Below are 15,902 nucleotides of genomic sequence, written 5' to 3'. Positions count from 1 at the left end.
CAGGCAGGCCGTCACACCGCCTGAACGCACTTGGGAAAAGTCTCCTGACTTTGTAATTGCATTAGGTGTGTTTGATGCATCACTGGTCCATAACCCAGTCCCTGTGACTTGCAGCAGCGTTCTGTTAATAAGTACGAATTGCTCTCCAATAGGAAATGAAGATGGAAGGGTGGGATCAAAGTCAGACCTTTGTGCCTGCAAAGGGCATATATTATCTCGGAGCCAAGGCCTTTCCCATAAAGCTACTAGAGTGTGCTGGCTCCTAGCAATGAGGACTGTGAGATCTGAACCTGTGATCCCATCTGAAAGGAAACTGCTATGACGAAACTAGTGCAGCATCCTGCCCGTGAAGGGGCTGTCCATGTCACCTACTAACTAAGGTACAAGACATTCATGCGCTCCTGTTACTGATGTAAAAAGGCTTAAAACAAGCATTTCTCTGTGTTGGAGATACATTGGGTTGTGAAATTACACATATCCCATCAAGCTGTTCAAGAATAACCAACAGGCACAAAGGGCACATGTGTTAAAAGTGAATTTTAATAGAGTAAAAAAAGACCATTATAGTATGTACACAAGTCCCTCTTGAGCTTCACATAAGCAGTGCCATTTCACAAACTTAGTGATTTCCCTCTTGGTGAGAAATGAAGAAAGCCACTAGTACAATTTATACTGCTACAACATGGTGAGAAGAGGCTAGCTGCCAGTCAAAGCATATTCACTTGTGAGATGTTAGAATTATCACAGCCCGTGGTGCCCTTGTGGCCACCTCAAAATGATATCGATATACTCTTCAAGTCAGCTGAAAACTCTGCAGCATCAACTGTTGAGGAATGTCACAACCATTATGCAACAAGATATATATTTTCTCTTAATTGTGGGAAGAGAGAAAGGGCTCTCAGTGACACTCAAAAGTATATTCAGTTAGTATGCCCTCTTACAAGAAATCGTTCCAGTCTAATAGCTTTAGGCCTGACCTGCACATTATGTAGGAGATCTATGATTTGCTCTCCTGTCTTTTGAAACTTACCTAGCTATTGGTGGACCCAAATTGAATTAGGGCAACAGTGTGCGAGAAGAGAGATCGCAGCACACCCCCCCCCAATCCAGATTTCTCCCACCGTCCCAGCCCATTAGCCCCACTCAGGGAGAGGAGCAGGTACCTGTCTTTCACCCCCAGTGGAACGAATAGCAACTTCAGCAAGTAGGGGTAGATTTTCATCAGGGAAACTAGGCACAAAGAGAAAGGTTAGTCCTCTCCTGTGGTGCTGTTACCTGCATCCAAACTCGGAGAAGCAGCAAATTCTTTTTACGTTTTGTTAGGGAGTGTCAGGAGGTCCAATCGCAGCTCTGCTTTGGTCACTCCCCGCTATGGTAACGGATGCCCTTTCTCTAGCGTAAACAGCTGGCTTGAAGATGTGCACGCGCATGTGTGTAAAAAGCTTATGTGGCTCAGTCTGTATCAAAGCTAAGCTATTTTTCATAGATGGCAACAGCTCAAGCTATTACTTACAGTAGATATTTTGGCTTGGTTCACCGATATATGTTCAGCATTTGACTTACATACATGATGAAGGGGGCCTTCACAGACCATGTTTTCATATTGCTAGATATCACAGAATACACATTTTCAAAAGTGTGTTCACACATTCAGCTGCCACTACCTCAAACGATCCATATGTCTGTGTGAACTGTCCAGCGGTATGAACTGTGCTTGGATAAAAAATTCGCTACACTGTGGAGTGCTGATGCTAGAGTTGCCTCTGACAGATATTAAAGAAAAGGGACAGAGCAGTGCCAATGTGACATCCCCGATAGACATATAGAGCACTTTTAAAAAGGCTATTGCATTTTATAAAGAAGTATTTTCCATTCTGCTTTTAAGAGAGGGGCTGGAGAAATACTTAGAAAACACTCTCATAAGCAAGGCAATGTGTGTGTTGCATGTTGAACACTTTAGTAATTTCTCCTTCATTAGCACTGATATAGTGGATTTGCACGCTGCATACTGTAAAGGAGGGGGAGTGTCGCTGATTAACACATCATACATTTGACTAGCAAACTCAGTTTCCCAAATGCTGATCCTTATTTAGCTAAAACATCACCATCCACAACGAAGAGGGAGGTATCAGCAGACTTCAGGGGTGGGAAGAAATAGCCTGCTGTGTACTGAGCGTCCTCAGTGGGCACGGAATGTTGACTAGTGGGGGAAGGGGGAATGGAATGGAATATCCTGGAAGAGGGCCTGCCTGCCTGGAACTCTGAATTAGGAGCACACTCCACACAGCATCATTTGTTGCAGGGGCCCACTTGTACCTTCCATTTGCACTCCTGTATGATAGTGAAGGTTACACAGCCACCACTACACAAGAAGAACTCGTGGTTCTGCAATGTACTGGAGCACTTAAAGATTTCAGTATATCAGTACTGGACATACATTTTAACTCCTTTTTTTAAGTTACAAGGAAGCTGAGCTGAGAAATTTTTTTATATCTTTTTAGTGTTTTTTAAGGAAGTACAAGACAAAAAGCAGGCAATATTGATCCAACAGAGGGGGTTTCAAACTATGTCGAAGAAAGTTTCTCCCCAAGTCTAGAAACAGAATTTGGATCCCATTAACCTTTACCAGGCAACGTGATCCTATAAGTGATACTCTCTTCGGTTGTCACAGCACAAAGGCTTAAAGTTGCATCTTAAACTTGATAAGAAGAAAGCTTATCAAATTTGAACTTTCAATGGGTGTTCTATGCATGTATATTGAATGCTGCAAAATTGCAATTATCAATTGCCATCTTGGGAGTATGAAGTTTATCTCATGCTACTTTCTCTGAGAGGGGAGCAGCTGATAGAGGCGCAAAGGAGATAGAAACTGGACATGTGATGAGATAATCGTCTTGTATGGGGCCTGCAATGGGTCACAAGCCTTCACTATTCTTGAAGACTAAAATGCTCTTGTGCATTTGAAGGACGTTAACGACTACCCACTGATTATCCCAGGGCAAGTACTCTTTCTGAACCCGAATGAAGGAAGAGATAGATGAGAAATACCCTCTTATGCAAAGGGAGGACAGACAAGAGATTTACAAAACACAGTATGTGTGTGTTCTCTAAAAGTTTCTTATTCACATTAGTTTGGATCTAATGTAGTTTTTCAAAACATCTTGTTCAAGTGACGCTCTTCCAATGTGAGGCTTCTACAGCCTCCGAAAGTTAGATGACAAGAATTCTACAAAAAGCAAATTTTGCTTTGGATTCTCCTGTTAAAGCAACACTGATGGAAAAGGCCTGAAAATCTCCATCCCTGTTAAAAAGTGGTTTCTGTTTACAAATTGAGGCTGTGAGCAGTTTGATGAAATTTCAATGGTCAGTGCGGGAAGGGGACAGAGCAGGGATCCCGGTGGGCAGGGCACGCGTCCAATGCAGACCTCTTTGCCCCTCCCTCTCAAGAGTGGAAAATTATGCCAAACAAGCAAAGATGCCTTTTTCTTTTAGGTATACAGCTTAGAGTGGTTGTTAATTTGGCAGAAGCATATCACTTTGCTACAAAAGGCCCTCTGCTGTAGCTGTATATGTTGTACCACCATAGGTGCTTGTTTAGATAGGACTCCAATAAGAAAGGCAGTTTCAAGGCAAAGTATTCCAGCTTCACTGTGAAAGTGAGGTGTTTCCAAGCAGGGCGCCTCACCATTATGATAATCTTGCAATACATGTTTTCCCTCTTGATTTTTAAGCATCTTTCTCTCTCCAGTTTCAAGGCTTTTCTGCTTTCCTGTTGTGATCTTAACTCTGTTTCCTAGCAAGAAAATATTAGAAGAATTAATTCTTCCCCTGCCACACACACACACACTTTTCTATAAGTGGGGAAAGATTATAAAGTATTCATGTCCTTACAAAGCTGCTCAGACTTTGGAGCCAGGGAAATAAATCGATCCTGTAAGATGGGGGAAGATTCTCTTATGCACCCCATTAAACAGGACTACAAAGGGGCCTTGTAAGTAGGATATAGTTAGGGTGACCATATGAAAGGGAGGACAAAGCTCCTATATCTTTAACACTTGTACAGAAAGGAGAGTTTCAGCAGGTGTCATTTGTATGCATGCAACACTTGGTGATAATTCCTTCTTCGTCACAACAGTTAAAGCTGCAGGAGCCCTGTCCTCTTTTGTATCTGGTCAAGAGGGCAGGACTCCTGCAGCTTTTAACTGTTGTGAAGAGGGAATTTCACCAGGTGCTGCATGCATAGAAATGAAACCTGCTTAAATTCCCTTTTCTATACAAATGTTAAAGATACAGGAGCCTTGTCCTCCTTTCCATATGGTCATCCTAATATAGTACTTCACTGACAGCTTTAAAAGTTCATACTCAAACCACTCCTACACTTGCCAGTTTTTTTAAAAAACTGGCCCTGCTGCAATGCACAAATCAAGCAGTGATGCTTTTCCTAGCATGACAGGACACTGATGTGAAAAAGCATCACCTGATAAATATGTATCAGGCCAATTTTAAAAGGAACAGGACAAGTTTTAAGTTGTGAGTTTCTTAATTTCTACTTTTCTCCAGAGGTCTGCTTCATAGCTTCCATCTACCCCTTGCATCATATTCTGTTTCAGAGATTTACAGCTATTAATTACAGGTTTATGGACAATGATGCAAAGATATAGTACAGAAATGCAGAAAGACAACAGAGGCTTTCTGGCTCTTCCCCTTCATGATCTGTTGGACGGTCTGTCAACTGAGCTCCAAGCTTCCTGTTCTAAGAGCAATTGCCCTGCTGCAGCTTAGCAATGTGTGGGGAAAACAGCGTCATTTATGGGGTAAAGCGGCTGTAAATCATTTCAGTTCTTTTATTTCACTATACAAAATAACTCGTCCTTTGCACAGGAAAAATCCTGTCTGCGGGCTGCCGAAATATGAGGTAGGAGGAAAGGGTTAAGACAAAGAAGGAAGGTCTCTCTTCCATACAGAAGAGGATGGATGCTATCACTATAGTTATGGCCCACAAACAGGGTTGCATCCATCCATCCTGCTATTAATATATTATGTTCATTTGTGTGTTTTTAAAAGAAAAACAAAAAGGCGCCAGGTACTCCCTGCAACAAATTAGGGCAAGACAGCAAACGTTTGGGAGAAGATGACTATTCAAAGCACTACAAAGCAAAACACGGAGGAGACATTTTCTTGCAAAGACCACGGTTAACACCTGGTATTCAGAGAGGTATGACTGGCCAAAGAAACAGGTACCAGGAAAGGCTCACAGACATGGAGCCTGTTTCTTACTCCAGTTAAATCCAGCTCCACCACTCTACTAGGCAAAGAGTGGTTCTCCCGCTAGAGCAGCTGAGATCAACACCCACAATCTGAAAAAGCAGCAAAACTGTGCAGTCTCAAGAGTTTGCAGAAAAAAGACTGGTTGGTGACTAATTGGAGATATATTTTGAATTGAGCAAGGGCATCAGGGCCAGCACTATTCATTCCCCACCCCCCCACCCCCACTAGCCCAGTGCCCAAAGGAGTTTTTAAATCCGGGGTGGGGGACCTGTGGCTCTTCAGATAACCTTGGACTCCAACTCTCATCAGCCACAGGCAACGGTAAATGTTCAGGCATGACAGGGGTTGTAGTCCAACAACATCCGGAGGGCCGCATGTTTTCCATCCCTGCTTCAAAATTGCCCCACAGAAGGTCAACAGAGGCTTTCAGCGGGGTTCTCTGCTTGTGGTGCAGCTCCGCTGTTACAATACAGCTGCTGTTCACTTCAGGAAGGGCTCAAAGAGCTTCAACTGTAGAAGAGAACAGCTGAAATTCAGAGCTGGTGGGGCAGTAGAGAAGAGAGGCACCTGGGATTGCTGGTTGCCTATTCTACATCCCTCTGCTACGATCAGAGGCACTGGATTCAAAGCAGCCATAAAGCCGCACAAGCCCCGTCTTCAGCCACGAGCTGCAGAAACCGGCTGAGCTCTCAGCAGTGTTTATGTGCCCTTGATGGTGGCCCGAGGCTACCTCATGCTGCCCATCATCATGGGCACAAGGCAGTGAAGCTGCTACACAAAGAAGCCACAAGGAAGCAGAACCCACATTTGTGTGCATTACTGCCCACGGTCTGTGATGCACGTTACACCAAATCCTAGATCTAGAAGGCTTATACAATACAGTATTTCGCATAGTACGGAGGGAGCCAGGCAACTAACTAGCCCTGCTATGCCAGCACTGTAAAGGATGTTTAATGGAACGTATACTATCAAAGATATGATTTATCTCCTTGCTGTACGACAGCAAAACAATTCCAGCGGGAGTTTGATTACCACCCCGTTACTGCTTTCACCTACATTTTCAATATAATCTCACCACTGCCACTCCAGTGGAGATCCATGGAGATTGAACCAGGTCCAGTTAGAAGCCTGGATGCCTTCTCGCATAGCTTTCCCCAACTTGCTACCCTCCAGATGTGTTGGACTGCAAGTCTCATTGCCCTCAATTGGGGGCAATGGGAGTTGTAGTCCAACATGCCTAGAGGGTGCTGGGTTGGGAAAGACTGTTCCTGTGTAGCAGAATGGTCATCCAGGAGGAGCCAATTCTCCAAGCAGCAATGCACAAGAACAGCTACCGAGATGGTAGGTGAAGGCACATGGCCAGCAGAGCTAGATTCAAGCAGAAACAACCCAAAGACTGAAATGCATCAGTTCTAGAGCTGTAAATTGCACTGACAGATTCTGCAAAGCAGCGGAGGAGGTGAGTTCAACTGTACTGGTTTCAGGTGGGGATCACTTGAGCTGGGACCTTCCCCTTCAATGAGAGGGCGATTGCAAGGTTAAGCACAAGCCTGCATGGACCAGCAAGAGGCCATCCCTCCAAGTGGGAGCTGCCAAACAGTGACCAAGCTAGAAAAATAAATAAATAAAAAAGACTCACCATATTAGTCAAGAAAAGAAGGGGGGGTCGTCAATTCCTATTGCTTTTGAAGCAATCAACATAGGAGAAAAATCTGCCCCCTATAACCCACACCCCAGGTGCCACAGCAAAAGCCTAACCTTGCAGGTTGGCCATAATTCAGCAGGAAAGAACAGGCAGAACTCAAGTATCTGGACATGCAGAAGATAAGGGACAGGAATGTCACAGGAGAATTTAAAAGTCTCAGGGGACTGCTACTGCTCCATCAGGAAGGGCGTCCACAGCAGCTGAGTCATGGAGGCTCAAAGCAGCATAAAATTTTTGCGTTGGTCCCCAAGAGAGTAAAGTGCTTTTCCCAACCACCCAAACTCCCGGCCACCAGATCTGAGCTCTCAAAAGGAGCTTGTGCCGGGTTGTTTCGGAGCGGGGTGCGGAGCAAGGGCCATGGGTTTTCACGGAACTCAAAGAGAGGGAAGGGATGGTTGGACAGTCTATGCTGGATGAGAGAAAATCACACCTTGGTTAAGGTATACCTGAAAATGATAATTAATAGGAAATATAGATATATAAATAACACTTTCTGTAGAGAGTTCTCTTAAATAAAAGGCAATCCTTCACGCTGCGAGTTGTGGCGGGTTCCGGCAAGGCTGCCCTTCCTGCATCCCGCAGTCTGTAAGAAGTCGCTGCCATCTCCTCACGCTCGTGCGTTCTCCGTCTCTCGCCCTTCTGGCGCCCTCCGCTCTAAGTACAACAAGGGTTATCAATGACCAGCATGACGTCAATGCCGTAGACTTCCAGTAGGTCCATGAGGAAGCTACGGTCGCCTTGGGGGTCCAAGCCCATTCCCCGGGCGTGGTCAGCTGTCAAGGTCTTATCCTGGCTGGCCGACACCTCCATCAGGGTCTGAAATATCCGGTTGTTCTGCTCCATGAAGAACCTGCAGGGATCATGTGAAATGGAGATCGGTAAAGATGTGTGAAGCCCAAAGGAAGTTCCACCATCCAAAGCCATGGACTGGGTGCTTATTGCTTGTCCTCTTCATTGCTCTACTTAGAAGACACTCTAGGTAGGTTCAAACTGACCGGGAGCCAAGCTTGAGCACAAGGTACTTCTGTTTCAACCAAAGTGGCCGTCTGCAGCCTCCTGAGAAGCAAGCAGAGGGCTGAACTTCAAACTGGTGCTGGAAGGAACATTTACTGGTTCAAATGCACTCCCCAACACATTTCAACAAAGTGTAAATTGTTACTGCCTTGAGGGAGACAAGTTTTTGTGTTTTACAAGGTGCATCCTCAAAATTCGAATTCACATGTTTGACAGCATATTTTACACTGATCAATTCTCTTTCAGGCGCCTCTCTCTTTGCTTCTCTGGCCATTTTTGGTGCTGCCCTCTTCTTTTTGCATCTAGAGCCACCCTTAACATTGTTAAGCCTAATGTTACCCCTCCTCCACTTCCCCAGATTTCCAAGAAGCTACAGAAGAGCAGTCATGTTAGGTGTAACCGTGTGGTCATCTCCTCTGGCTGATTAACACCCCTGAAGGCCTCCCTTCGTTAAACCTCCTTGAGGTCCATTTAACTGGAGATGCCGAAGACTGAGTATTCTGTATGCAATGTAGGCACTCGACACCTTCACCCTGGTGTTTCCCACCCTCCACTTCACCGCCCCACCAGTTCAGTATGAACTAGAAATGTTGCTGAGAGCTGCATTTCTAGATGTGGAAGATGCTTCTTGTGGGGACTTGAGAAGTTCACCTCAGATGTTAAACTGAACTAGCGTAGAATCCCCTTCCTACCTGTCTCCCAGCCCTGACTACCTGACTGCTAGTGCTCTAGCAGCAGCACCACCACCAAATGGAAATTCTTTCCTTTGTCCCTACTCTGGCATGCAGCTAACCCATTCTAGGCAGTAGTAGCCTATGGGAATGTAGTTTCCCCAACACCTACTGACATTGCAGAAGCCCTTGGGGAAACTACATTTCCCAGAAGCTACTTTGTCACCTAGCGTGCTGTTCTATTAGGGTGGAGGACTTCCCCACCACTACCACTGAAGCTGCAGCAGTGACCAGGTAATAACTGCCCCCACCGCCTTTGTCTTCCCGCTGCTTCTCCCTCACTGGGCTAGGCTGGGCCAGGCTCCACCCTCCCCTCACAGAGGCCATTCGAATTCCAACTGCCTGTGAGCAGGAGAAGAAGCCAGAAAGGTGAACCATCACCACCACTTTCCATCACCTCATCCATCCACCAGAAAGGGAGCAACTGCAGCGAGCTCACTTCACCCCTCCTACAAGGTAGAACATGCAACACCAGCTGACGGTTCTGCAACTCTGCCTGGCCTCTTCCATTGGCCAGAGAACCAAGCTGCGCCCCATCTCCCAGGAAGAAGATCGTGGCGAGGGGAAGACCAACCTGGCCCGATACATCGGCCAGTGATGTATTTGCTCCCACCCCCCTCTTCCCTCCCAATCCCGCTTCCTTTTGTGTTGCGTCTTTTTAGATCCTAAGCCTGAAGGTAGGGAACTGTTTTAATATTAATCTCCATAAGCTGCTCCGAGAGATTTTTTCAGCTGAAGACCAGGAAGGGAAATGGTGTAAAAATTAAAAAGGGGGGGGGGCTGTGGGGATGGCGGCCTAGATGTGCCACTAAATTCATAAATGCTTGGAAATAAGCTGAGCTATATTACCCAATTTTGCCCTAAATAGTTCAGCTTATTTCTAATCCGCCCAAGAGTGCCCAATTCGAGCCCATCACTACCATGAAGCAATGCTCTAAAGAATCTCAACTCACAGGATGAAGAGGTCCTCTTCGCAAGAACTACAGTCCCCATCCACTTCCTGGGAGTACATCAGCATCTGTCTGGATGATGGAAACACAACACATATACCCATCACATCTGGATCTGCAATGGCTGCCCTATAGCCTCCGAAAGGCAACATAACCCAACTGGACCCAAGGTGACCCAAGAGCAGCTTCTTGGCTGTCCTACCCATGCTTCATTGCAGCACATAGATGAGCATTTGTTGGCTTCCTGCCATGGGGAAAATCTACATTCAGACCCCAACCTTTTCAACCTTGACACTTTTGTGCATTTCTACAATTTATAGTGATCTTCCCTGAGAGCCTCTGATAAAAACAATGACCAGATACAGGGAACCACTCAGAAACAAAACTTGATTCCCAGACCCAAGCTACCCCCTAAACCTGGACAGGAGACCCACACGCCAGCCCTTAGCGTTACCTCTGATCATTAAGCCGCCGGTACTTCTCTTTGTCTGCACTGTTAATCTTCAGGAGTGGCTGCAGATGCTCACGGTGCGTCTTCACGTTCTGGTTATCCACGTAGACATCGTAGAGATCCCGCTTCTCCTCAAAGATTTTCTCTGTCGTGCCTGCGGAGAGAAGAGCAAGAGAATGGGTTGGATCCGGGCTGAGACAGTCGAGCTCTGTTTATTTAATTTGGAGCCTGCCTTTCTGCCAAAAGTGGTGCTCCAGATGGTCAAGATGAATAAAATGCAGATTAAAAACAAACTCTTAATTAAAAGGTAACATAAAAAGAGATCCATTACAGCACAATTCAAACCACAACAAGGAAAGAGACAGCACCCAACCAATTAAAACCTCCTTCAGAAACAGACCAACTCACATGCCGAAGGCCTGTATAAATGAAAACATCTTTGCCTTCCCGCAGAAAGGGAGCTCCATAACCTGGGAGTGGCCACTGAGAAGGCCCTCTCTCACTTCCCTACAAAACATGTCTCTGGTGGTGGTGTCCAAGGTGCACCTTGGAGAGCTCCTCCAGAGTTCTGACTGGCTCTGACCGAAACCCAGAGCGGATTCACCGCCCCACTGACATTGGAGCTACAATCCTCCATATAGATGCAGAACATCACATACTTACAGGCCACATACGACATTTCCGTCTCCAGCATTTCAATGTCAGCCACGTTGACGTAGAAGAAAGGCTTAGAGTCGGGGACAGTCCCACCAATCCCAGGCAAGGAGACATTGGCAAGGCAGCAGCAGCAATAAACTGCAGACAAGGAGAAAGGGGGGAGATGAGGATGCTTCATCAGAGCAAGACGAAGCAGGTAGCTTCCAACTTCACCACTCTGAAAATCCCTATACGCTGGAGGGCATCATAGAGAGTAGTCTCAGAAAGGGCCTTCTACATACAGGACGAAACAGCAGCACCCACAATAAACAACAAAAGTGTATTTCTGGATGGAATGGCCTTATCTTGAAAATCAAAAAAGCAGTGAAAAATTGCACTGAAAAACCCTATAGAGCTCTTTTTTTTCTAAAGCAATTTAGGAGTCAGAACATCAACCCAATAAAGCACAATGTATTGCCTTATATGTACTGGAAAGTGAGCAGATCTAAGTTATTACTAGAAGATCTCTGGGTGATTTATTATTATTATTATTATTTATTATTTATTTATTGCAACAGATTGGCAAGTGTCTCCATCTCCCAAATGTTTGATAGCCATTTTAAGTACTAAATTAGAATCCCTGATCTGTAGTAACTCAGATGCAGACCTTCTGCCTGCAACGCATGTGCTCTACCACTGAACTACATTCTCTTCCCTTCCTGTTACGGAGCATTCCATAGTGATACAGCCTTCTGAACGCCTAACTTTTGTACAACTTTACACCCCGCTACAGAGAACGTTACAAGCAGCCACGGTGTGTTTGATCTATTGCTTAGCTTGGCGTTGATCAAGGACCCTTCTAGCTCAACTTCCACGCCTCTGACCACAGCTCACCAAATGCTCCAGGAAAGTTCACAAGCAGGGCTAAGCAGCAATAACCCTTCCCTTTGTTCCCAATCAACATGCTTCTCCGACACAGAAGTAAGGCTGCCATCCTTCGTACAGTGATCTGGGAGTAAACCCCACTGAACACAGCAGACCTTACTTCTAAATAGTCATGCCTAGGATTGCACTAACGTTACCAATCAGTGTATTTCCTCCAACTACGTGCTCAAGTAAGAATCTTAGCTTCAGGCAATGTGAAGTCAGCTTGGATCCCACTAATGTTATCACAATAGCTCGCAGTCAGCAACAGACATCTCCTTAGTGAGTATCCAATGCTTTCCCTACATTATTTATTACAAGAGACATGGCAATTCCTTAGATTAACTGTTTCATTCATACACACAAACACTCTTCTAACATGGCACCTGCAGTGACGTGTGTGTGTTTAAGGCAAATGATGCATTTACCTTCAGAATTATTGTTTGCACCCATATATAAATGTATGCAAGATCAATTAAACTCAGACAGTTAGGTTTCTATGATGGGAGACAGCCCTAGTTTCTCAGTTATGGAGTTCATGTGTTAGGGCACATCTGAAGCATTACACCAGAACCACCAAGAAAAGTGTAACTTTAAGGCTGCAATCCTAGGCCTCCTTACCTGGGATTAAGCCCCACTGAACACAAGGGGACTTACTTCTGAGTAGAAATGCCTAGGATTGTGCTGTAAGGATGGGATAACTCCAACCTTTATAAAACAATTCTCTTTTCCTTGCAAGGGAAACTGAATTTGGAATTGATTTGACCAAACCTTGACTAAAATTCAGCAGGGTCACAGGGGATCACCTAAGATTGCTTTTCAGGTTGCATCCTGCTCATGAGACACTAGCTGGCCTTTAAAAACACCATTTATACATCTCTTTGGATGACCCCTTAAATTCTTGGAATGTGAAAAGAGCTGGGAGACTCTATCCTTCCCCTGTCTGCACCATTCCTGAATTTATCATTCCTATCACATCTCCCGTCCCCACTGTACCTCTGTAGCAGACCACACCGACGGGAGGCGGAGAAAATATCAAAATGCGTTTGCGAAGCAAGGCGAATTTCCAGAGAGTAAGGATCTGCTCCCCAAAGAACTTGATGAACTGAGACATACAGCCTGCGGGGTGTGTGATCTGCAGCCGGAGAAAAAAAAAGAGCGGGGAATGAGAGAGAAAACAGACACAAAATGGCTCTGATTTGTGAGGTGGGGGTCGGAGAGAGCTAAAAGCGGACAAAAACTCCAAGGAAGGAAGGAAGGGGGAAGCGTCCTGGAGCTCCACATGACCAGTTGGTTCCATTTTTCTCAGGTAAATAGTGGGGAAGGTTTTTTTCTGAGGCAAACTGCTGATAGACAAAATAATAATAATAATTCTGCTGTGCTTTAATTATGCCCTGAACAACTGGCTGAAGGTCAGCAAGCAATAAAAAGGGGTGGATGGGCTTTTATTTAAGTTATTTAAGGTTCAATCCAATGCATATTTAGATAGAAAAAAAATCCTACAATTCCCAGCACTCACTCACTATTCTAATTAAAAAAGCTTTCTTGGTTTATGAAATCCTACGCCTCCTGCTTGTGGCTGAGTAAGGGGGAGGAAATAAAAGGAACAATATGAAGTTAAAGCATAAAGTCTGTGTGTCCTCACAGAGAGAGGACCAGGCGTTGGTTTGGCCTGGGCCTTAAAGGTCCTGGTGGGAGTGAAACCCAGTGTGCTGGAGGGAAGGTGGTTCCTGCTTGGAGGTGCTACAGGCCTTAGAGGAAGGGAATTCTCGCTGAGGAAAGGCGGGAGTTGTCACGGATACCCCCTGGCCCTTCCCAGGTGGCCCCTCATCCCGGGACTAGGAGAAACTCTCTTGGAGTTTCTACGAGTCAAGGCCTCGGGATCTCCATCTTAACCAGCAGTTAAACCTTCTCCATGCCATTTGCCAGTCAGGGAACATGGGCCGCGCGCTGCCCTCACACACAGCCCAGTAACCCCCATCTGACTCCTCACCTTCATCTCCGGGTACATATATCTGTGGATGGAAGGCAGCCAATGGATGGGTTGCTGAGCAGCAGAAGCACCAGCCGGGAGGACCCCTTTCTTGTCGTCATAAAACGCTTCCAGATGGGAATAATGCCCTGGCATCTCCAGCTGGTGCCTGGGAGACAAGCGAGATTTTCAAGGTATGTTATGGAAGTGCTCGTGGAGGGGCCTTTCCATTCACTGAGCAGGCCACGCTCTCAACTGGCCTCAGCGGCACATGCTAGTCCATCTCCAGGACCAGGAAAGCCCTCCGGCCAAAGACAGCTCTTTGTCAACTGCAGGGTTCTTTTCCTATCCAACGGCACCAGGGGTGAACCCACTGATTATTATTATTATTGAAAGGAAGGATCTTTAAGCATGTCCATGTGCAGCCGGCTTGGGCTAGGCGCACTGCGAGTCAAGGCCAAAGCGCAAGATCCTCTCACTCTAGCAAACCGTCAAGGGGAACCAGGCCTGCTTTTGGGGGTCCTCCTTTGTGCACGCAGCTCTTGATCTGGAAGGGGCTCCTTGCTTAAGCACATACTGCCAGGTGGCCTGAACGGCTGTGCCTAACCTCTGTGCGGCTGCCTTACTTTGCATACCACGGGAAAGTCAAATTAGGGTGTTGCACCTGCTGCCAAAACCTCATCAAACAGCCAGAAAACCCAGCATGGCTTCCCAACATCCATGCTAAACGGCCCCCAACCAACGCTAGAGTACAGGATCAAACAACTGTCCCCCTCCCTCCACCCAGCTCCCTTTTCCTAAGGACGTACCTGACCTGGTTCTCCAGGAAGTGCATGTATCTATATAACAGGGTATAGGAAGGGGAGAGAATCCCCACAGACTTCATGCGGGCACCACGCTCTAACTCGCTCTCAACCGGCATGTTGGCGAAACAGGCCAGGCCGAAGCAAAGCCCTTTCCGGAAATAACTGGAAAGGAACATGAGACGGGGAGTCAATAAATAAGCAGATAAGGAAACGCAAACATATAGGGACAGAAGGATCTCCCGATCAAAGATGGTTTCCAACATTCTGTCAGACTGGGCCTGTTCAGACAACACGCAAAGCCATGATGGTTAAGCCTTTAAGCTAACCATCATGGTTTAGCATGTTGAGTGTAGGGTGATTTCCCTAACCATAGTAGCTACATGATCACAGTTTAACACCCCTCACTAACCAGGCACTGCAAAAGGGTTAGTGGCCCTAACCATGGCTTAGTGTGTTGTCTGTCACACCCCCATGGTTAACCCCATGACTAATCGAGCCCTGCCACAGACCTGCCATTAGGGATACCATTAGAGGTGCGAATAATCTTGCGTAAATGGTGGATATAATACTGGCATTTCCATAAAGATCTTTTACATAGAGTAACAAGCCACCATTTTATGCATAATGGCAGCTCACTACGGGGATGGGTGTCTGTTCCCAACACTCACCAAGCAGTCCAGTGACTTGTGTGGTGCAGACCCCAGCCTAGCAGGCCAAGCGGGGACGGGGGGGACGGGGGCATCGGGTTCTATCCCCATATCAGACATTCGTAGCAGGGAACAAAGATTTTTTCAACCCAATGCCACTGTTATCAGTACAGTGACCTTGAGCACTTTGTGCTCCTTGCAGCCACCGTGTAAAGTGAACACGTCTCCGTCTGCCTTGCCGATGGCCAAGAGGCGCGGAAACCTCTGCCCATGGTTCTCCAAGCAGTTACAGAAGAGCAGGTACTCCCACACCCCGCAGCAGTGCAAGGAAAGACGTGCTCAAGTAGGGTAGAGGGTGGTTAGGCAGAGTGGTCATGCACATGTGGCGGGGCACTCACCAGGCACTGTAGTCAGCCTAACCACCCTTCCCCAAGTGACATCTGAACAGGGCCACTGTGTGGTACAGCCTTCTCCAACCTGAAGCTCTCCAGATGTGACTACAAGCCACGTTGGCTGGGGATGATGGAAACTGTAGTTCAACACTCCTGGTGGATGCTACGTTGGAGAAGACTGGTGCAGAATGATCAGGAAATGCAATATGGGAAACTGTAGAGAGGAGACAGAAGTTGCCCTTCCTCCTAGACCCGGAGGTCACCAGATAGGGAGAGGATCTTCCATGCTCTCCAATGGGGGCTCGTTACTTTCCCCCACAAAGTTGCCATTTGTTCTTAGGGGGAAAAGGTGTAATGGTAACTTGGTCTCCATCGACAGGGATTTTGGTAAGGGTACAATGTGAAT

The 15,902-nt window shown here is 46.4% G+C and overlaps 1 protein-coding gene across 1 annotated transcript in view; it reads right to left on the bottom strand.

Moving 5' to 3' along the window:
* Positions 1-528: 528 nt before the first annotated feature.
* Positions 529-15,902, bottom strand: part of DENND11 (DENN domain containing 11) — a 35,413-nt gene continuing 20,039 nt past the window's right edge. The window contains exons 3-9 of the mRNA XM_063135052.1: positions 14,461-14,619; positions 13,673-13,820; positions 12,676-12,814; positions 10,783-10,914; positions 10,123-10,273; positions 9,672-9,740; positions 529-7,823 (exon numbers count right to left, since the gene is read on the bottom strand). Coding sequence (XP_062991122.1) covers positions 7,628-7,823; positions 9,672-9,740; positions 10,123-10,273; positions 10,783-10,914; positions 12,676-12,814; positions 13,673-13,820; positions 14,461-14,619 — 994 coding nt within the window. The 3' untranslated portion in view covers positions 529-7,627. The remainder of the gene's footprint in view (positions 7,824-9,671; positions 9,741-10,122; positions 10,274-10,782; positions 10,915-12,675; positions 12,815-13,672; positions 13,821-14,460; positions 14,620-15,902) is intronic.

This window comes from Elgaria multicarinata, chromosome 9 (genome assembly GCF_023053635.1).
Source record: "Elgaria multicarinata webbii isolate HBS135686 ecotype San Diego chromosome 9, rElgMul1.1.pri, whole genome shotgun sequence".
Lineage (NCBI taxonomy): Eukaryota > Metazoa > Chordata > Lepidosauria > Squamata > Anguidae > Elgaria > Elgaria multicarinata.
Note: the sequence above shows the minus strand (reverse complement) of the source record. Positions and strands in the feature narration are given on the sequence as shown.